The sequence below is a fragment of the Centruroides vittatus genome, unplaced genomic scaffold, assembly GCF_030686945.1.
Source record: "Centruroides vittatus isolate TY-2023 unplaced genomic scaffold, ASM3068694v2 contig_1422, whole genome shotgun sequence".
NCBI classification, from domain to species: Eukaryota; Metazoa; Arthropoda; class Arachnida; order Scorpiones; family Buthidae; genus Centruroides; species Centruroides vittatus.
The window spans coordinates 752,870-777,540 of NW_027120892.1; the positions used below are offsets into that span (position 1 = coordinate 752,870).

The following is a 24,671-nucleotide window of genomic DNA, read 5'->3' on the forward strand; positions in this document are numbered from 1 at the left end:
TCTCTATGGTTGATGCAACCTTTGGTATTATGCGCCTTGGGTTAATGTTACCCTAGGTCACAAAATGGTGGCGGCTGGATTTTTTCCCTACGTTGGAGACTGCGATGGGGAAAAACTTTTTCCCTCGATTCAAGATGGCCACGTGACTGGCCGCCATCTTGAATAGCTCGACAGTATACGCGGATTTTATCTGAAATATAACAAATTAAAAAAACCGAAAAAGTAATTTTTTACTCACTTTCCGATGAACGTTGGCTACTTCTTCCTTTGTTTCTTTCCTGTTTGATCCAAGTTTTTCCCGGTTTCGCTTACCTCCAGATTTTCTTTCGGTGCATTTCTTTTCTTCCCTGTTCTTTTTCCTTCGGCCGCTGTTTTATTTGTCGATTGGCGTTTTCCTTCTTTTGATGTGGAAGCACTTTCCTGCTTTTTGGCATCTTTCCCTTCTTCTTGTTTCTTGTTTCCTTTCTGCTTCGTAATCGCCGCGGGCGCCGAAGGAACGGTTTCGGGCTCGCGCCAAATCGGCACTTTTCCACTGCCAGGATAGATGTTGCGTAAGTGTTGAGCAAAAATTTGAAATCTCTCGCCTGGTTTCCTGGAGGGCCAATTCAAGAATTTCTTATACATAAACAAGTACATGTACGAGTCAGATAGATCACTAGTATAGTGTTTTGGCAGGTGTTTCTTGTTTTTTAAATAGCCCCAGAGGCGTTCGATATTCTGAGTATGATCTCCTGTTTTGGGATCGACGAAATTTTTCGAATGATTTACTGTCCTATGTTCGACTGCTACCCCTTCGATGTCGTCAATATGCATGTATCCTTTCCATTCGTCCGTTATTATAGTGCTGCCTGAATTTACGTATTTATACACGATCCAATTCAAAGTATTTTCTGATCTGTCGTTAACCTGACATACGAAGCAATTCTTGTCTTCCCGGCAGATTCCGCCAACCACCCATTTCGTGCTCTTTAATATACGCCCTCTCTCGTACTTTCTCTTACATATGACAGTCTCGTCAATCTCCACTGTTTTATTTGGCCCTCCGATTTTAAATGATGACATATTACTCATAGCAATAAGCATTACCAACCTTATGTGATTGGACCAATCGACACCCGCCTTTCTAGATATGCCTGCCGCAATCGCAGAGGTCGTCGCAGTACATTCCAGACAAAGATAGTTCCATATAAACGACAGAATGCTACCCCAGGAAATGCGACCAAATTTACTTTTAAATGTACCTTCGAAGGCTGAAGTCATTGTACGGCACTTCGTGCATCGCAGGAAACAGCTTTCTCTATTACTCCGGTAGTATAATTTGCATAGGGAATCACAATAAATGCAAATGGCCTCGGTTGGCTGTATTCCTAATTTCGCAGCAAATTTAAATGCGCTATCAATAAGAGGAGGTACACCTAACTCCAAAAATTCGCCTTCCATCAACTTGTAAAAATCACGGCAAGTGCATTTCGACCAAAATTCGTCATTGGAAAGCAAATCGACTAAATCACTCATTTCCGAACAATTTGTAATAAACTAAAAGAGGGGAGGTTGGAATGTAGGTAAAAAAAACAAATCCTTTCCTTAATTTCTAATTACAGGTTTTTCTAACGCTTAGCGAAATATTGCAATAAAAGAAATAGGAATACTTACAAATACAGGAAGTAATAATAACAAATATTAAGCGCTAATAGTTATTTCGAAACCGATAAATCGTTATGAAAAGAAATATGACTGTTCAACCGAACTGTAACACAGCAGCAGGCGTTTCCAACTGGTAGGCAATTTGCATAAAATTGAATCGAAATGAACAGAATTCACGTCACAGATCAAGCATTTGCATATTCGTTCGTAAAACCACTACGAATTACCCGCCGATATTACTCTCGCACGACGTCATGAAAAAGCTCCCTCTACCGTCCCAAATTTACACACACGAAAGTCGCCGTTTTGAGGTTACAGGACACTCGCCAACGTCGAACTCAGGTATGAAACCGAACAGGGAAAAATTCTCCAAGGCGTCGACGTCACGACTCTAGGGAAAAAATTTTTCCCCACTGCGGTCGCCAGGATGGGGAAAAAATCCAGCCGCCGCCATTTTGTGACCTAGGGTAACATTAACCGCGCCTTGTAAATCTCGAGTTTTTCAATGTATTTAATAAAATGTTTGTTAGTGGCAGTCTTAATTATGGAAGCTTTATCCCAATAAATATTGATATCTTGTTCTTTTGCAAAGGCTGCCAGTACAGTACTGTCCAAGTGTTTAGTAATTGAATATTTATGCTCCTGCAACCTCTGTTTTAAAGACCTCATGGTAGCACCAACATAAACTAACTCTGAATTAAAACGGCAGTCAGTTAATGGGATTGAATATACTCCTGATGTGTTGTTTCGATTTAGTTTCAACTTATCGTTCCGTAGAATTCTGTAAATCGTAGGATTACGTCGATAGATCATTTTAACATTGTTCTTGCGAGCTATTCTGTTTTTTCTATTCTATTTTGTTTTTTCTCATTAAGAATTTTGGAATATGGTCAAATGGATGCGATGATGCTCCTTTTTATATTTGCACTTTGCTCCCAATCATTGTCTAACTCACAAAGTTCATCCGTCAAACTTTCCATAATTGAAAGGATATGCTTTAGATCTTTGTATAATTTTTCTAGGTCTTCATTTGAGAGTGGCTGATCATGGGCTTCTTAAAGTTCTGTCACATCTTCCAATCCCACATCACATGCAAGTCTGGTAATGTGTTCAGTTAAATCTTCCTGAAGTGTTGCTACTTCAAAATCATGCATGAATGCTAGCAGAAGTTTCCACCAAACTCCATTTAAGGATTTTGCTGAAACTTCATCTCAAGCCGACTTGATGTTTCTAATGCCTTTCAAAATATCAAAAGACCATCAATAGTCTTTAACTGTTTTATCTGAAGTGTCTAAAACTCTCATCATTTCTGTGAATGTATAACTGAGATATTAAGCTTTGAAGGTTGCAATAATCCTCTAATCCATCGGTTGTTAAAGAGATGTTGTATTGGGAAGCATGTAAACAACCTTGACATCCAACAGTGTTCTCATTTCATCAAGGTTTTGAGAATGTTCCGGAGCATTGTCCAAGAGAAGTGCCTTGGGTGATAATTTATTTTCTTCACAAAAGCAAAGCACAGTAGAGCAAAAATAACTTGTGTATCAATCTGTGAAAACATCTTGTGTTACTCATGCTTTCTTGTTCCATTTCCAATAAACTGGCAACATGTCTTTATTTAGACTTTTTAATTAAAGCACATGGTGTCTGTGAATGATACATTAACATCAGTTTAAGTTTCAAAGTTCCTGAAACATTAGCTCTCAACAAAAGAGTTAATCTATCTTTCGCAACTTTAAAACCTAGAGCAGAATGTTCTTTACGGGAAATAAAGTTTATGCTGGTAACTTTTTCAATATAGCCCAGTCTCATCAGCATTAAAGATTAGGTCTGGAGAATAGTTCTACAAATCCCTGAAATTCCTTAGGAAAAGCAGCTGCTGCTGCAACATCTGTACTTGCTGCTTCACCACATAATTTTATACCTATGACAATTACTTCAGGATTTAAATCTGATAAACCAACCTTTGCTTCCCAAAAAGTTTCTTCACCTCTATCTGTCTCCTTAGATTTGAGATTATCAAAAATTGATTTTGCTTCTTCAGTTATAGCAGCTTGAGTCAATGGAATGTTTTTTTGATTTGCATCATCCATCCATAATGATAACAATTTTTCCACTTTTTCAAAAATTTTACCTCTACTGTAACTCACTTGTTTTACATTTACTGCCATAGACCGTTGATCAGAGTGTTTAATTTTATCTGCATTTTTCATAATGGGTAGTAACAGTGGATGGAAGTAAGTTCAAAGATCTACAGACATTGGGGTGTGTTTGTCCACTTTCCATTTGTCAAATAACTTCCATTTTTGTTTCTAGGGAGATATATTGCTGTGCCTTATTAACATGTTTAGATAGCTCTGGTGCACTTCTTTTATCTGACATAATAACCCTCCTTTATTCTTGTATACATGGGTACCTAAACATTTAGTATTTTAATATTAATTTAATGTGAATGTATACATACCCAACAATATTAAACAGAAAAAATAAATGTGGAAAATTCGAACCCTCTGGAACCAAACACTAACAATAAACTTTTTTATTGTTTGGTTCCCACGGAGAAAAAAATGAATCATGAGGAACAAAAACCGAATAGTGCTGGTTGGTGGAGAAGAGGAACGTGACCGAGACAATAAAAGGGCGACAAGAGAGGGAAAGGGGGTCGGTTACGTAGTGTCCATTAGCCAGTGTGTGCGTCCCGAGTCCCGAGTCCGGAAACCAATGTCGAACGAAAGGATACCCGAGCCAAGGATACCTTAAACTTGTGACAAGACCCACTCGGACCAAGAGGTATGACCTCCCCGAATTCGTGGGAACTCTCCCTCCGGGTACGCTCACTTTAGGCGATCGGTATCTCGCCCTCATTTGTAGCTGTAGCTTTTAATCCTAATAAATTGTTATTGTTTTCATCAATTGTTAATGTCTTTTATTCGAGTATCAGCGCCGCTCTATCGTCGGACCCATCCACTTCCTCACTCTCACTCGCGTAACATGTACCATGTAACAAACCCGAACTGCCATCTTGACCGTGGGCAGGTCTCACCGACCTGTTAGCCGACAAAAGGAGGTAAGACTTCATCCACCTCCTGGTGCTCCACATAAATATATTCAATAAAAATCTTTGTTTTAACGAATATATGATGTTGCAGCTCAGTAAATACGTCAACACTGAAATGAAAATCAGTTTAGCACAGAGAGAACCGGGGAATTACATGATGAAACGGCGGATTGCTCAGAGGCATTATTGTGAATCGGCGTAAATTGAACTGGGGTAAACCGAAGGCTACCTGTATACTCTCACCTTTCGAAAATAAAAACCAACACAAAACTTAACAAGTGCCCACCCAACAGTCTCACGAATACTATTAAAGAATTGTTTCTGTCAGAAAAATAAAAGGCTGGAATTACAATGGAGAGTTTCAAAGTTTGGAGGAATACTATTTGATCAGTATATACCAGGTTGAGTGTTGATATGACGTCTCCCACATTCCAAAAAGTTTCGAATTGTTACCTGAAGGCAAGGGAAGACCAATCGATATTCATTATTTTATGTTGCTTCTTCTTGTGTTTGTTCTGTGAGGTGTTCATTATCCAAACATCTGTTTGTTGTCCGAACATAAAAATCTTTCACGAAAGTGTTCATTATCTGATTTGTTTGTTAACTGATCACTCACTGTGTTATAAATAATGGGTGTACTATAGATTACTCCCTATGGAATTTCAGGACTTTGATTATATATTTGAACTCAGGGGACCGAGACGAGTTCAACGGTACCCTATTTTTGGACCGGAGACGAAAAATAAAAAAGTTATCACACTTTTTAAGTTACCATACTTTTTTAATGCTCTCATGCAGACGACACCGTAGTTGCTAGTATTGCCATCTTGCGGTAAAGTCTGCAAACCGCGACGTCGGACTACGGTCATCTCCCGGAGCGTTAAACACGTGATACGAGAGCGGAGAGAGCGACACGACTTCCGATCATCGCGCGATCGCTATTTCGGTTAATGTTACTTATGGCAGCGAACATGGCGGCCCGACTGACCTCTCATATGGGAGCCACCACACGCCGCCATATGCTAAACTAGTGATCGATTCACGGTAGTTCTAGAACAAAGTAAAAAAGGGGGGGACATCTACTAAAGGCAATTTTAACGGCAAGCACGCAACTCTCGATTGCGATAGCGAGGCCGACTTAGCGGAGAGCGACGCGACTCCCTATCATCGCGCAATCGCCGGAAAAAAGTATGATAACTTTTTTATTTTTCGTCTCTGGTCCAAAAGTAGAGTATCGTTGAACTCGTCTCGGTCCCCGAGTTCAGATATATACCCAAACACACGAAATTCCATAGGGAGTAATCTATAGTATACCCTAAATAATAAATAAATAGAACAACATCATTGAAAACTTATCGTGTATGATCAAATATATATTTAATTTTTAATAAAACATGAAAATTATTTTTTAAAAAGTTTAAAAGTCGATTCTGATTGTAATTCAATATTATGTCCATAATGACAGTAATGGATATGAGAAAACACCTTCTTGATTCTTGTAATATTAGTTCGGATATCTGAGTTGCTACACTACCATATGAATTTTGTTATCGAATTTTATTTGTGACAGTTTCACCACGTTAACATTATATAAATTATATAAACTTTATATTCATGTATCAAATTTAAACTAGCAATGATATTTAACCCCCTTTGTAATAACACTTGTTATATCAAATAATAAAGATTGATTGATTGGATGATTGATATTATTCCCATAAGTAGCAATTTCAAACCTTAATTAACTCAGATTAAAATAATCAAATTAAAACCAGAACATATTCAAGAATTCAGTTCTGATTATTTGTTTTTATCAAACTATAGAATTTTAAGAACAGACAAACCATTTTTAGAGTTTTGCTTTTCAGTTAAGCTAGTGAAGAAATTGAATCACTGAAAATGTTTTTGATTTCAATAAATTAATGTTACAATAAGTTGCATTTTCTTTATTTGAAAATTTATTCAAAACATTATAATAATAAACTATAGAAATAAACAGAATTATCAACAATTAAAATTTTGATTACCTGATTTTGTATTTTCTGATATAGGTGGTGTTATACCTGATGCTGCAACAATATATGCTGTAAAAAAGCATAGACAAATGGCCAGAGAAATGGGTGATTTTGTTGCTCTAGATGATACAAAAAGAGTTCAAGAAACAAAATCAAGATTGATTAGGTAAATTTTATTATGTTTTGAGAGATATCTCAATTGTTATAAGAAGAATTATGTCTAATTTTAGATTTTCATCAGTATTGTAAATGTTTAAAATTATAATTTTTAGAACAATGTTGTTCTAAATAAGCCTGATAACAATAGAATTAGTGTAGGATTTTAGAGACACCAATAACAATGTTTGAAATCCTTTCTGTCATTCTGTAAATTTAGTGAATTTTAAATTTAGATTGGCTATAAATTACTAGAAGATGCATTGCTTGGGTAAAAAGTAATGATAGCAAAGATTATAGCTGATATTACCTGTTTTCACCAGGTGCAAGAATTGGTCCTCCTCTTCCAAGACTCATTAGAGAATTTTTAGATTGGTCTAAAAATAAGTTTGATTTCTCACAAAAAATCACATCTAAAATAGTACAGTAGAAGCCAAGTTCTTCAGGCTAATTCTTAATCTTCCGTCACAGGGAGGAACAATTTGCTGAACAATTTCTGTTATATGATTGTTGCTAAGCTCTTTTTAAACAATGAATATTCAATTTGATGTGATATGCTATATTATATCATTTGTTATATAACATTATCTGATTTTCATTAACAAAAGTAATTTTATCTTGAATTGACAGTATAAATCATTTTGTTTCAGGAAATAAATTATCTATGAGCATTTGCATAATGTTATTTAGTGCTTAACATTGAATAGTCAGAAGAAAGCTTAAATAAACTAAAAATTTAATTTAAATTTAAGAAGAAAACTATCACAAAAACTAACCACTTTTGACAAGCAGATGTTATACAATAGTTTTGTGAATTTTTTTTTACTCTTTAATGGTTATTTTATTATCTTAGCAGTACTAAGCTTTAAAGAAGCCTGAAAAAAACAGGCAAAATATTAGAAGGTGAGCTGAATAAATAAAAAAACAATCAAAAAACTTTTTGTTTTCAATAATTAAAACTCTTTTTATACTTTAAATTTTAAAACATTGTGATTGCCTGAATTCAAATCAAAATAATTTGGATCATATTAAATTTGTAGTTGAAAAAAGAAAGTACAAAATTTGATGTTTATTATTGGATAGTTATATATATATTAAACATGATTACTTTTTATTAAAAATTTTTTAAAGTTTTTTCAATTACACATCTGATTTTAAAAATATTTATTATATTTAAATGCATTATTATTTTACAGAGATGATGACAATGATCGTAGTGATGAAGATGAAGGTGAAGAAGGACGAATAAGTTTTACTGTTAATGTTGCTGCAGTTGAAAGACAGAAAGCAAGAGAAGCATTTTTATCTGCTCAAGAAAGTAAGAATGAAAATTATGAAATATACATAATAGATGCAATTAATAAGAAAACAAATATTTATAATAATTTTAATGAGTTATCTGAAATAAGCTATTCTGATTACAGACATCCCAAATGATTTTAAAGATTTGTTAACAAATAAGTTTAACATATATGTTGCCATTCTTAATATATATATATTTCAACAAATGATTTTTTTTTTCTTATTTTGTAATTAGACATTTAATTTTTTTATTTTTAACATTATTATAACACACACACACACACACACACATACACACAAATATATATATAGTTCTTTTATAACTTTTAAGATAAGCAACATTTTCAAATAGCTTGCTTATACAATAGATTATGATGTTTAGAGTGACTGACATGCAGGTTTGCTTACAAGTTTTTAATAAAAATATAACTTGTGAATTTATAAAATCATATAAAACATTGCAGTATGAAATTGATACAAAAGGAATATAAATATTTTTTTAAATATTCATTTATGGCATAATTAAAATCACACATTTAAACAAAGTTCAGATGATGAATTGATATCTTCGACAAAAGTAAAATTGTTATCAGAATGGCAGAGAAGTGTACTCTAGTCTTCACATATGAAGTTTTGACAATGTTTTAATTAATTATTTTTTCATATTTAATATATTAATGATTCACATCAATGTAAGCCATGGTATAAACTTATAAAAATGTAGAAAATGAAACAAAAAACAAATTAAGATAACATAAGTCAAATTGTAATAAGTCAAATTGAAAAACTGTAATGGTTATTCATAAAAATTAACAATCAACAGAGCATTAGGATTCATCAATACAATGAACACTTGCCTGCCTGCCTGCCATATTGCCTAGTTGGCATGTTGGATGCACTGCTGCAGAAAATGTGTTCAATTTTAACTATTCAAATTTAACTCAGTGTTGTATTCAGTTTTACTTATCAGGATATTAGTATTTTCGATGTTGAGTTGTGTTTCTATCACTTTTCTTAAATTCTCACATCAAGAAAAAGAGTCTTCAATTCACATTTTTTTGAATGTCTTGTTCTTCCTCTCCATTGTCATACTCCATAATTTTCTCTAATTCTTGTAGCTCTCCTGTTGTTAATTCACCATGAATGCCAGTAAGGTTATCCACATCTTTGTCAATTTTTAAACTTATTGATTTGTAAAGAGTGATAATTTCATTTCTCAATCATCATCATCATCATCAAATCTGTCAGTCATGTGAGAAGAATTGAAGATGTTATATGTGAAATAATATTTAAAGATTGTAAATTTTTCCTGGTTGGATTGAAATACTTAGTAGAATCATCAGTTTAAGAACTTAAATTTTACTCAGTTTAGAATATAGAATTTTGACTTTCAAGTGAATGCCTAATATTTACATTAAAACAGATTGGCTATTATTTTAAACAAAGAAACTGAACTTGACTCTTTAAAAAATATATATATATATAAAATAAACTAAAAATTCTGAATCTTGTTAAAAAAATGTTTTATTTATTACATATAAATAATTACAAAAATATTATTATATCATTTATGAATGTGTTTTTATATAATAATAATATTTAAAAAACAGACCTATAAATTGAGTAGATTATTAATGTGACAAAATATAACTTGAATTATTAATTTGACTATTTTTATCACATACAATAAAGGAGAAGAAAATGAAATGGAAAATGAAGAAGCAGATGAACTTGAACGCTGGGAACGTGAACAGATTCGTAAAGGTGTGAGCATGACTCAGGTGAGAAGAATTGAAGATATTTTATTTATTTATTTAAAAATAGTGACATATTGTAAGTCTTCTGAAACTTGAGAATTGTCAATAATATATTGAATCTTTAACATTTGTTATTTGATGTTACTTACACAATATAAACTACTGTAGATTAAGTAGTTAAAATTAATTTATACACATTATTTTACTTAAAATATTATCATATGTTAAATTATACATTTAAATGCTTATATATAAGAGGTAAAAGCTTAGTCTTTAGTATTTTTGTTTATATTGAAGTCTAATCAGACTTCAAATAAAAGTTTATTAAACTTTGTATGTTATAAAACACTTAAATAATACATAATTTACTAAAATTATATATTACTAGAAAACAAATACCTTCACAATTCATATTTTTCATATTACCAGATACAAGATTACAAAGCAGAATCACTCATCTTTTTTTAGACTATTTTTTATCTTGCAAATATACAATTTGTCTTTATGGAAACTAGCAGATAAAGATTACACATTTTAAATATACTTTTCCAGGTTTTCCTTTATATTTTTTCTTTAAAAATAATTTAGTATCTGTCCAGTTTATTGGGATGTTGGTTTTTGAGATGCAATCTAATTTTAAATAATTTTTAAAAAATTTAATGTTACCTATTACTATTAATTAATTAAATATATTAATTGATTTTTATTGCATTTTATAATGTTTTCTATGCTGTAGTTTATGAAGTTATTATTTTTATAATAAATCATTTTAATTCCACTACTATGCTATATTTTGAAAACTTTCTTCAGGAAGTTTCTTTTACTTACTTGTTTATATAGCAAGATGAATACCACAAAACTAATGAAATTATAACTGATGAGCTTTGATAAAAAATATTATATAAATTTTTCTAAACAAATTTTTATAATTTGTAACATTTTATATAAATGATTAACATCTCTAATATGTTTAAAAACCAAGTTATAAAGCCTGACAAAGCAGTCTGTGGTATCTTAAAATGAATTACAAATTTTAGATTTACAATTTTCTGAATTGTAAAGATTATTAAGGTTCCTTTTTTTCAAGTTTTTACCAATCAAGTATGCCAACTGTGATTGATTACATTTTCATAGATTTTTAAATTTCTATAATTTTCATTTGTATAATTGCTGATTGTATAAAAAGTCAATATTGGCAAATTAGCTCATAAGTAAAGATTATTTTTAACGAATTTTGGTGCAGAATGTTTTGTTATATCATATGGGTGTAACAGTTTATTCTTTTACAAAGGATTTCAACACATTAAAACCCAGATATAAATTGCATTTAATTTTTTAACTATTGATATTTGAAAAGAAAAGAATGTTTGGGTTATATCAAATTTCATTTATAATAATAAATTATTTTATATAATTAATTTGAAATAATTAAATATATAACTGTTTAATTATATATGATGTTTTAATTAATAAAATTAACTTGTTTTCAATATTTGTTAGATACAACAACAGCTTCAAACAAATAGTGATAGGATATTTGGATATAATCAACAGAATGACAAAACAGTTAAAGTTACATCAAATACAGAGTCAAAACCACCAAGTAGATTGGCAAATCTTTCAATTCCACGTGAAAGAAAGGATTTAACAGTTAATGATATTAAATCCAGGCTTTCTGAAAGGTAAAATATATTTAATCTTAGGATTAACGAAACATATATTTAAAGATGTTATTAAAAAACTTTGCCCAGCTGATAGCCACCCTTAGGCGTATATCACGTGACTATCTGTTAATCGGTGATGCGAGTTTGCTCTTAGGCATAAATAAATTAAAGAATTAATTAATTCATGTTTTATTCGAGTTTTCCACAATTTTAGCTTTGATTCGCCCTTCTGTATGTCGATTGACTTTGTTTAAGCCAATAAGTGTTTTGTTACCACCCCCGGGCCATAAATATTTCGGTAAATACATTCCCCTACTATTCTACAGTAAATCTTTGCAGTTAACTACACAGTTGACTGAAAACAATCAAAGAGAAACCTAAAGTTTTATTGGGTATCTTCTGTCTTTGTTGACATTACTTAACTAATCACAGACTTGTGAAAGGAAAAAATTGCCACAAAAATTTTTGTCTTCAAGCTTTGAAGTAAAATGTAAACAATTGCAATAAATTCGCTTTTTAAATCATTTTTTAGCTCTAATTAACTAATTTAATGCACTTAGACATTAAAGTAGCTAATTCAACAATATTTAGGCGAGTAAATATGTTTTTAAAACTATCTAGTAATAAATACTCCTCCTCTAATTACACCTAGTTTCCCCTAGGTGGGAAACTCCACCTCCCTATAGTAAGTGTATGGAAGATCGTCTTGATGTTAATTGGCTTTAAATTTCTTTTTTCTACGCCTATTACGCTCTAATTAGTAATTTATATTATTACTGAATCAACTTCAACAAATGAGAGTTTTTTTTAGAACCATCTGGTTGGGATTTTCCCACAGAGAACCTATCCACGTGATTAAAGTCAGAATGTAAACAAACATTAAAAAATAGCTATATTCTTTATTTTAGAGCCATAATTCTACTAGTTTTCATGTTATTTGACTTTACTTAGACAAGAAGATTTCTTATTAAAAGCATCCAGCTGAAAAATTTACTGGGAAACTCATTACTTCTGGATATTGCGTAATCACAGGAAAAAATTAACTAATCACTTATTTTAATATATTATTATATAAAGCATTGAAAAAATATTAAAAAGTGTCAAATAGTCACTATTTCAAGCAGAAATATATGATGGCAAGCTTTAACGTGTCGCTTTATGATAAAAATTGACTCCTCTCCCGGCTAAGTAATTAGAGACATAGTGTAACTAATGGGAATAACTTCTCCCCCGCTCTAGCTAGAAAGCTGCAGTTTGCTTTGTTTAAAAGAAGACAGATGTGTCTACCTAATAGATGTACAAAGTTCAGCAATTCTCTGTAAATTAATTATTTTTTTTCTTTTGTTTGCAAACTTCAAATTTTAATATTATTTTAAATTTGTATTAAACTAAAAATTAAACAATCGTAAACAGTGACATGTTTTTAATCAAACACAAAAAAAAAACAGATTAAATACAGTGCAATTCTGAAGCAAAATATCACAATTTAAAAAATTATCTAAAAAATGCAAAAAATGTGCCGCATGACGAATTCCACTCAATTATTTTTTGTAGATTGCCAGCTGGGAAAGGGTTAACAAACAGTTGTATAATAAAAATTATATATGTAGGACATATGAAACTCTATGTAAAAAATAGTTATCTGACTGGAAAGGCAAGTAAAAAAAAAATACAGTATTACTAAATAAAAAAATGTCATTTTTAACATTCAGAAAAAAAAGTAAACTTAGCTAAAGTAAATTAACTAAATTGTTTAAAAAATTAGACATGAAAAATTATGATATATCCTATATGTTAAAGGCTTTATTCTAGGTATGTAACAGAAAAACACAACAGAAAGTGTAAACAATTATTTAATGCATTATAGAATCTAATAAATGTTTACATGCAAACAGATCACTTTTAATATATTTTTTAAAAGTATTACAAAATTATTATTTAGAATATTGTTTTTTTCTTGTTATTGGATGATGATTAAAATTTAGATGATAATTGAAAATTCCAATTATAAAAGTGTGGATAATGATTTATTAATTCAAATTTCATTTAACAATCCAAATTATTAAGACATTTAAAGATTAACTGCTATATAATAGATTCAGATTCTCTGAAATAAATGCTTTTTGAAGAATTTGAATTTGTCAACAATTTGCTTTCGATTTTATCCTAGCCACTAGGTGTTGTCAGTTTTGGAATATTTGTATGATAATATAGAAGCCTTACACTTCACTTGTAATACAATTTTGAAATGCCAAAAGCAATAAATGAAGTAAAGATTTGAATTTAAATAACAGATCATAAAAATTCCATAATATCTGAAATATGAAGATAGTCCATTAATGAGATGTTAATTATTAATTGAAATTGTTGAATAATAAAAGAAATCAAATTCTACATGATTATTTTGAATTGTTAACCTTCAAATAAGCATATCCAACAATATTTAACTCAGAATTGATTTCATTTTCATTATTGGATAAGATGCGGGATTATGTAAAACTTTGGATCTTCAGCATTACTATCCCACAAATATTTCAAAATTGTCAATTGCTGGGCAAGATTGATTTCAGTGATGAGAGTATTGGGCTGTTTTTCCATGAATGACAATTTGAATCTCTCAGTTGGTCATTGATTTCACATATTTCATCAGTCTGGATTGCTAAAATTATCATTTGCTATCTTAAATACTATAATTAACTGTTGTGTTTTTCATCTTATTATTTTCTTGCTTTTAAAAAATTTACTGAATTTTTTTTTAATTTTATTTTTCTCTTTTGATCTAACTGGCTAAATTTTTTATAAAATTAGATTTTTTTTTTGTACAATGTATATTGAAACTTTATACTTAAAATGTTATATATATATGTTTATATAAATGTGAGTTATCCATGAAATTTAGGAAAAGTTCATTCAGCTAGAATTGTTTTTAATGCCAATTAATTATATTCAAAAATAAAAGTAGACAGAATTGTCAGAGATGAATCATGGGCTTGGTTGTTTCTTTTATCAAATTACATGATTTACATTTCTGAATGTTTATTGTTACTTGTTATCTAAAGCCAGTCATCTAACAAATACATATAATTTTGACTATATTTCAGATTATAAGCTTTGCTTAAATTTGTTTAATGGAATAATGGTTATATAATTTTTGGGCTGCAATTTTCAAATGACAGTGAGAATGCTTACACATTTTCACTATCATCCATTTGTCCATCTGTCCTTTGCTAATTTCAAGAATGTTAGATAGATGTAAGTTGAGACTAGATATGAAAAGCTTAGCTGCTGGAGGCCCTGATTAATTATATATGAACTTCTGGTCTAGACCAGAAGTCACATGATTTCAATTCAAAATTTTCTCAATAATGGAATTAGATAGATGACTGGCATGACTTGATTGTTATCAGGATAAGTATGATATACTATATATGCACAAGACACAACTAAAATCTAGATCAGATATGGAAAGCTTAGAGGCTAGAGACCCCAATTAACAACACATGAACTACTGATCTGGACTGGAAGTTCATGTGATATGTTTAAATTAAAAGATGATTAAAAATTGTATTGTGGTGATATCATAATAAATAAATGCTCATTTCTCATCATTTACTTTTTTCTACTGTTTTACAAGTTTATTATATTTATTGCTCATCTTGTTCACATATAAATGACAACATTATATATAAGAGAATTCTTTTTGATATTTAAGTAATTGAGGTGTTCTATGAATAAGATACCTGAGTGCACTTGTAGACTCAGGCATCTAAGTGTACCTGAGATTCACTTAGATGCCTTTTTCAGTGTTTTATTATGCACATCAAATAGGATTTTATGGATATTGCTATTCTTTCTTACTATAATATGCAATTTAATCAAGTGTATTTAACATCTAAACTTTTCTCACTTCATAACAAACCTCATGGAAAAAGAACAGTTTTTGAGAATTCCTGAAAACATAAAAATTTAACTTAGATACCTTATTCCATAGAACTCTCATTTACAAGAGTTTATAATGTAGGAAAAAAATTAAAATTTGTGTACAGTTATTTCATTAAAAAATTTATATTTTAAGATTATCTGCTTTAGAAGAAATGTATGCCAATCATCAGCGAGAAGATGACTCATGCAACACCCGTTTGGCCAACTCGTATGATCTAATCAATCAACTGGAGAAGGAGGGTCCTTTGCTTGCCAGCCGCTTTTCTCTATATCAACAGATGCGAGGGTATGTCACAGACTTGGTTGAATGTCTCGACTTAAAGGTGGGTTTTTATAGATGATGCTGAGAAATAAAGGCACTTAATTGGGTTTGGGCTTCAATCATTTTCTGCCTTCTGATTTTAGTTGCTATTGTTTTGGGAGGGTGTCTTTTAAATTATTAACATTAATGACATTAAAACAAAAATAATTAGTGATTAAAGATAGCTGAATGTAATTGCTATTATTCTAATAACTTTTTCAAAATTTGGATTAAACAATAATTATATTAATTCATGGAGGGCAGTAAATATAAACTGTTAGATTGTTATGATTGATTGATTTGTGAACATTAGACATTAATATATTAAGCCACATTTGGACTGGAAATTGTAATTGTGAAATTAAACTTTATGATGATGATTTCATCATGAAAATTTATTTCAAATATCAAGTTTGTACATAAAATATTTCCATCATAAACAATATTTTGATTTGTTAAATTGTTTTTAACAGTTGTTGAGAATAACATGTAAAATATTGGTTATTGTTTTCAAAAATTGTTAAAATAAATCACAAAATCAAAATTTTGTTTTTGATGAAAAAATAAAAACTAAGTTTTTGTGCATTTTATTGTAGAAGTAGGATTAAATATATTATAGATATTTATCATTTAAATTATTGTTGAATAGTGGGATATCTATGTAAACTATCAGTTTTCATGGAAATTGTTATTTGGATAAATGTTTTTATATGAATCTTTATTTTATTTTATTGTTCTGTTGTTATTATGTATTAACTGCTTGCTTAAAGTTTTTAGACATATTGCTGGTACTTTTTAAATCTTTTATCTAAAATCTCAATCTCCAAATAAACTAAATTTAAATAAATAAACACTTTAATTATAGTCTAATTAGAAATTGCATTTATGTGACATTTAAATTAATCAGCTTCAAAATAATATTATTCTTTGAATTTACTGTATTTGAAAATAAATAAATAAATTTATGAAACTGCTGTATTTATTTTTGTTACTTAGAATTGATTTCTTATAATTAAAAAAATTTTAAATTTTATGGAAATTTTTATAAAATTAAAAATTAGTATTAATATTTAGTTTTAGTAGTTAATTAGTATGCATAAAATTATTTATTAAAATTATCCAATTCTGTTAATTTGGATTTATGTAGTTTTTAAAATTCTGGAAATAGATTTTATAGTTAATTTGCTAGTAAAACGGTGATTTTAAATTTTAAAGAATACTGCTGCCATCAGTAAGAAGATAATAATTTATACAGTATAAACAAAAACTAAAATTTATTAGTAATAGTGCCTATAAAAATTCAGTTTTATCTTAAATTACTTGGATCTTAAGAAATTAAAGTATGAAAAATTTATAAAAGTAATTGACTATAACTGTAGAAAGTAAGTCTTATTTTTACTATATTAAAAAAATCCATATAGATAAAATAGCCGATTGGACCAAATACTCTATAATGAGAGAATTGTTTGAACCTAAATTCATTTTTTATTAACTGATTTCTGGTTAGCAATATTACAGATAAATTTTAAAACTTCATAAATATAATTAAAATATCTAAATATGTAGAAAAAGTTATAATTAAATTGGGAAAACATTTAAGCAGTAATTAAATTAAAATTTCAGCTTTTATTAAATTTAGTATTAATTAAAATGTTTCATATTTAATTGAAGTTTTGTATATTTAAATATGACTACTTCTTTAAAAACCCAATCAGAATTTATTTAAAAGCACTGAATATTTGTTTATTACTGTAGATGATGAGTTATATTTTTAGATGTTTATTTTAAAAAGCTTGTCGTATCAATTTATTGCTAATTAACAGGAAAATAAAGAAGAAATTAAACTATTTAACTAACTTGGTAGCTTGTATGAACTGTGTTGTTGTTACATACAAACCAGATACATTAAAACTACTGTTATAGGTATGTATATACATATATTTATATGTAATTGGTCCTCAATAATTATTCTATATAAAAACTAGAAATTCTCCCATCAAGCATAAAGGAATATTTTTATGAGAAAGTAGAGATTGAAGAATTGAGAAGAGCATCAAATCAAGCTCGATGTCGTGATGCTATTTCTGCAGCTCTTGACAAAGCCATTCTTACCCAATGTTGCTCAAGTTGGACTTCACAGCCTTCAGTGGTCTCAGTTCTTACTCTTTTAGATCTAGAATTTACCTGACCAATTTTACTCTTATGCTTTCCTCTACACATCTTTTTCAACAAAATAATGAGTCATTTTAATAACACATTGATAAAACAATGATGAATTTTACACACAGCATATTAATTAGATGAGTGATAACACTCTAAATAACTGGCTTGTTAGATCATTACTTTGATTGAATAATAGAAAGTCATGTGGTCACTATGGAAAGATTTTTTTTTTTTTAATTGTTATACAGGGTTCCCAAAAAAATGTACTCACTCTTTATCATATATTAGTTCAAGAAGAAATTGGAAGGCAATTGTGAGGTTGAGGCCAAAGTTTTAAACGCGAAAACGTGTACATCGGACGTTCTGTGCTGCTTTCCTGTAAGCCTAGAAGTTTGACAATGGTGTTTGGAAAGTCAGTGAATCATTCTTGACATTCTAAACACAATTGTCAAACTTCTAGGCTAGCAGGAAAGCGGCGCTGAACATCTGACATACACGTTTTCGCATTTAAACCTTCGGCCTCAACCTCGCTATTGTCTCAATTAAATTTTCTTTAATTTAACTTATTACATTTGTATCCATGTCAATAAACACTTAAATCAAAACTTAATATATTAGTAATGGTCACTCAAAGAGTGAATACATTTTTTTGGAACACTTTGTAGAAGTGACATGATGAAGCTATTGTTTTTATAGTTTAAATTTTAAATTTAATGAAGTAAGTTTAAAATAGAGCATTTGCCAAAATAGTTAAAAATGCAACTTAAGAGAAAATTCCTCGTCAAGCATGAAGGTCACATGGTCACTGATGTCACTGCAGTATAAGTGCGATCACTTATCCGAAATTGATAAAATGTTTATTCTATAGCCAATATTTCCACAAAATAAGGTAGCCTATATTTTCCGTCAGAACAAACGATGGCTTTTATATTGGTAATTATTAAGGAGTTCATTATAATCAATTACATATTTGACAAATTACTGAATTACTGGATGCTTTTAAATTTTTTAATTTTCTGTTTTCAATTAGTTTTTTTCATTTCACTCTCTAAATTATTTAATTATTAGTTATTCAGTAATATGATTGGTATTATTTAGGGCATGTACAAAGAAAGGACTTCCTTGGTTTTTGAACAACTCGCTTTTCAAATAAATTAGTTCATGAACAGAATTTTAAACACTTAATTGTCCCAGTTTTCGTACAAGAACTCGGTTACTGATCAAGCTACTTGTCAAGAGTCAACCACAAATTAGAGAGAGACAGATGGTCAAATCCTATACTTCCTATGTTAAAAAAGTCAACACTCCAATCAATCAACAACAGGACTACTCATTCAGAAATTAGTGGCACATCATAAGACGTCATATCATGAATTATTGATAATGATGCTATTTAAATTAGATTTCAATGTTTATATTTCTGTTTTTTGTTACACACTGCAGTTGAATTTAAATCAAATTAATTAATAAAAACTGCATTAATTTACATTCACAAAATATAAATGGCATCCACAAATTTGTGTTTAAAGGTGCTTAAGTTAAATTAAATAACAAAAATGTATTATATATAATGTTACATTGTATTTTTGTGCAGAAATACAGATAAAAAGATTTTAAAAAGGCTTTATTTTGGTAGTTGGGAACAGATTAATCTATTTTCTATTGCTTCTTATGGAAAAATTTGTTTCAGTTTTAGAACAACTTTTAGGAACAAATTGTGTTTGAAAACTGAGATTTGACTGTAAATTCTATTTCTTTTATTTTATAAACTGTAATTAATAAATTTAAATATGCAATTTTGTTAAACATATTTCACTAGAATATAAAAAACAGTGAATTATGAGATTTACTATATTACATTTATCTGAATTGATTATTTGTATATAACTAGATAGGTCATCCGTTAATAAGTAATAGGTATTTTGAATATTACAGTCTTGTTTTTTTTCTTTTTTTAAATTTGTATAAAAAATTATTTAGAATGGAATAAAGAATGATTCAGATATAAAAGAAGCAAATTTAAATACATAATATAATAAATATATAATTTTAGTTTTATATTTAATGAAAAAAATGAAATAAAAATCTAAAAGTCTAATTATTTTAATTTATTGCAAAATTTTAGAATTGTTGACAATCAAATTTTATAAGCACATTTTATGTCTACAAGAATGATTAATTTTAATGTAAAAATAATAATGTTTAATGTTTTATTTTTACATTTAAATTTATCACTAAATTTTTATTAATAATAAACTGTAGGGAAATTTTATTTAATATTTTAAAGAAATAAAAATATTTTAATCTTAAAATTCATTCAAATTGAATCTAAGGTTAAAATATTAGCATTAGTACTAATGAAGTAAATTCTAGGATTACTTTATGATAAGAAAGCCAATAGTTAATAAAATTTTATAAGTGACACAATTGCTCTCTTAATGACATTAGAAAGAATTTTAAAAAAAATTAGTGGTAATAATTATTAAATTTTTGTATGTATTAAATTATGATTGGATATTACTGTTTTATTTTTATACAAAATCGTTAATATAGGAATTAAATTACACTCATTACCATAAAACTTAACATACCAAGGAGTTGTCATATGGCTGTGAAACTTGGCATGCAAATAAGTCTTAAACAGTTCTGGAAATAATTAGAGTTATAGCATGATGGCTTCTTGCATAATGCCAGCAGAGAGTGTTAAGGTGTGTCCTCCTTGGCTTATAAAAAAAAAAGCATGCAAAGGCATCTTGTGTGTAGTTTACCTGTTTCAGAGGGACTCTGTATCACTAGAGATGCCTTTTATGCTGCAAAGACCATATGAAGAACTAACTGAATTTGAGAGGAGAAGGATCATTGGGTTGAGAGAAGTCAGTTGGTCATCTTGCTGAATAGCTTGCCACCTAGACCATTTTGACAACACTGTGAGGAGGTGTTGGGACCAGTGGATGAGAGAAAGCTCGCACACACAGTTCTCACGGTCAGGACACCCTCAGCAGACCAAGAGGATTGTTTGGTCTTCCGACAAGCATACACACAATTGATCGTATCGTTGTCTACCATCGAGACACAGGTGGCACCATCATTACAGGTGTCTCCTATGTCTGTCCATACCATTTCAAGACACCTAGGTGAGGAACATTTGATATTGCTGCAGCTATTATGTGTGCTGCCGTTGACACCTCCCACTGTTGCCTCCGTTTGGAATGATGTTGCTCCCAATGGGATTGTAATTCAATGGAATGAAACTGGGTCATCTACAATGACGAATCTAGATTCAGTTTGGAAACTGACAATGGCCATGTTTGAATCTGGAGGCTTGTGATGAATGTCTCAATCCTATGTACGCTTTGGAGTGGCACACTACCCCCAAGCTGGTGTGATGGTCTGGGGGTGCCATCACATATGACAGTCAGCCAGCTCTAGTAGATATCTTGCAGCCATATGTGTTGCCTCTCATGGCAAGACTTCCAAGAGCCATTTTCCAACAGAATAATGCTTGGTCAAACACAGCAAGGTTGTCACAGGACTGCTTTCACCATATTGTTACACTTTCCTGGTTTTCCTGGTTTGTTACTGATTGAACATATCTGGGATCACCTGAGATGCCAAGTTGGACAGCCTAGGAATTTAGCTGAACTAGAGGACCACTTGCAGCAACTGTAGACTGAGATGTCACAGGATACCATATGGCATCTGTATGCCTCCAGGCTCGCCTGTATTACATCATGTATTCATGCTAGAGGTGGTCTAACAAGATACTAGAACCTCCTTTCATTTGTAGTTTTTTCTGCAATTAATGATCCTTTTGCTTTCATTTTGTAATCACTTACTTATATCACAGTTACACTCTCACACATAATTTCATTCGATTCTGACAACTCCTTCTTGGTAAGCTAATTTTTATGGCAATGAGTGTATTTTCTTTTATAAATAATAAATAAAATTCTATAAAAAAAAAAAAAAAAATTTTATAAATGTAGTTTGCAAAATTTTTAACAGTTGAAATTACTTGTTTTATTCATTTTTATAATAAATAGAATAAAATTATATAAACTTAGTTGAATGTTTGAATTATTAAATAATCTAGTTGACAATAATCTGCAAATTTATATTTCATTTCTAAAATAAAATTAAAAGAAAGTGAAAAATTATTAATATTTTTTCAATATTGTTGATCAGTTGAATGTTCATATTTGCTAATTTGGTTGTTACAAAAAAAATTTTTTGTTTTTACTTAAAACAAATTGCAGATTAAAAATTCAATTGTAAAAGGGATTCTTAAGTAATGATAGTTTATGTAATAACAATCATTGTCATATCTTATACAAATAATAACAAATTATGTTTTTTTTTTAGGTTGCAAAAATTGAAATTATAGAAAAACAAATGAATGAATTGTTGAAGGCCAGAGCAGAAAAATTTGTTCAAAGACGACAACAAGACATTAGAGATCAAGCTGATGAATATTCCATAATTTCTAGTAAGTCCTTTTCTAAAAATAATAATATATTGATATTTAATATTTTACTTCACATAACAAATATAATTATTCTGCTAACAATTTTGTGAGAATGATGATTATAATTTTTATATATAATTACAAAGAAGAAAAGTTACAGTTGCCATTTTGAAAATCTTAATAAATTGTATTAGTAATAAGGTGTAGTACAGTATATTTCAGTTTATATTATATCAATACAATGAAACAGTATATAAATTATTTTGTAAAGAAATTCATAATAATTTTCATTGTTAAATGTTTTATTTATTTGTTTATCATTTTAAACTTTCATTAATGTCATTTATTGATAATAAAATAAATGTACTGTACATATATTAGATTTGAAATCATTTTTAAAAATTCAGTGAACGTACTATTTTAGTAGATAGTTTTAACTTACAATTCTAAAAGATATGTTAACAAAGTCATATGTATTTGAAGTAATGTAAATTTTGTGTGTTTGTTTAGATTTCTTATAGTTTATTTTTGTTATTTAATACACACTGTGAATATCTGATAAATATTTGTTGTAGGAAAATAATAAAATACCAAGGAAAACTAATTTGCATCTGCATAGGGGTAATATTATGTCTATTGTTTTAAAAATATATATAATTTTAAACGAAAATAAAAATATTATTAAACCGACTATTATTATAGCAATTATCATGAATAATTGGTATTGAAATAAATGCTGGAAACGATTAGGAAAGGTAAGGATGAAATTATCACAAGTAAATAAAAAAGCTGATTTAAATAAAAAGATGAAATAAATGCCTTCACAGTATTAAAATAAGAAAAGTGGTATTTTTTTTTAATTTAAAAAAATATTTTTTTAGATATCTTTTACATATCTAGTTTATTTTGATTTGGGATCTTGACAGACTTTGAATGAAGTTATTTTTTAGTAAATAGTTACATTTTCATATAAATATATTAAAAGTTTAATTTTTTACATAATTGATTACTAAAATTGTTAAAATACAGTAAGACCCTGCTTAACACTGATTTGATATAACACGGTCTGCTCAAAGCCCAAAAAAAGCTCAAAATTTATGCTGATTCAAATTATTGCAGCATTTCATTGATTCGTATTTAAAATGATTATTCCCAAACACAAATCAATCAGCAAAAGGTGGCAATTCGTTGTAGTGCTGTACTTTCCTTAAATCTAGGTTAGTTTGGTGCAATTATGGAAAAAATATAACAACATGGATGCCATAGGCAATATCGACTTTGTTTGGCAAGAATTAACTGATAAATGCATGAATGGAGTGTGGAAGAAGGTATGGCCAAGGGTATCCAAGAATTCTCAATGAGAAGAGCCTATCGTTGACCAAATTGTCAACCTAATCAATACAACAAGACTAGATGTAGATGACCAGGATATTGAGGAGTTACTCCAGGTTTCTGGTGAGAGCCTTATCAACGACCATCTTCAAGAACTGGCAGAACAAGGAATTCATGTAGAACTGGAAAATATTGATTCTGAAAACAAAGAAACCGAAGAATTTCTCTATAGATTTCCTTAGTAAAAGTTTGGTAACGATAACTGAAATCATTGATCAAATTGTAGCAAATGATATAGATTTTGATAGGAGTGCAAAAGCAGGACGAGGCATTTTGGATGCAATTGCTTGCTACCGACATTTGCTTAAGGAAAGAAAAAAGCAACAAATGAAACTTTATTGCAAAAAAAAAAAAAAAACAAGAAATTTCAGAAGAGTCAGGACCTTCATTACAAAAAGTGAACTTTACATTTCTGAGTGCATATTTTTATGTTATTTAACATATATTAATATGCAAATTAATATAAAAATAACTTAAAATTAGAATAAATTCTGTTTATTTTTGGTCACATGTTCCCTTTTCCCTATTTACTCTATGTTAAAATGGCCTATAACGCTGTTTTGTTTAGCACTTTGTTGTCTAGGAATGCATCCCATGTTAAGCGGGGATGCATTCCTAGTCTGGTTAGGTTCATTCTAGGTTATGGTAGGTTAGTTTAGTTAGTGAGAAAGTTAATGTTTAAAAAAAAAATAATAATTAAATAAATACATAAAAAAAAATAATAATAATAAAATTTGAAGTCTTGCTCATTTGTCTTTGTTCTAGTTTGTCATTGTGTTCATTTGCTTTTCGCACTGTCTGTCTAGCTGTTA

At 29.5% G+C, this 24,671-nt stretch overlaps 1 protein-coding gene across 1 annotated transcript in view; it reads left to right on the forward strand.

Annotated features, from left to right (window-relative positions):
* Positions 1–24,671, forward strand: part of LOC136968257 (PAX3- and PAX7-binding protein 1) — a 101,377-nt gene that overhangs the window by 33,027 nt on the left and 43,679 nt on the right. Inside the window, exons 4-9 of the mRNA XM_067262244.1 lie at positions 6,754–6,883; positions 8,070–8,191; positions 9,868–9,956; positions 11,433–11,614; positions 15,672–15,861; positions 22,365–22,488. Of these exons, the coding sequence (XP_067118345.1) occupies positions 6,754–6,883; positions 8,070–8,191; positions 9,868–9,956; positions 11,433–11,614; positions 15,672–15,861; positions 22,365–22,488 (837 nt within the window). The remainder of the gene's footprint in view (positions 1–6,753; positions 6,884–8,069; positions 8,192–9,867; positions 9,957–11,432; positions 11,615–15,671; positions 15,862–22,364; positions 22,489–24,671) is intronic.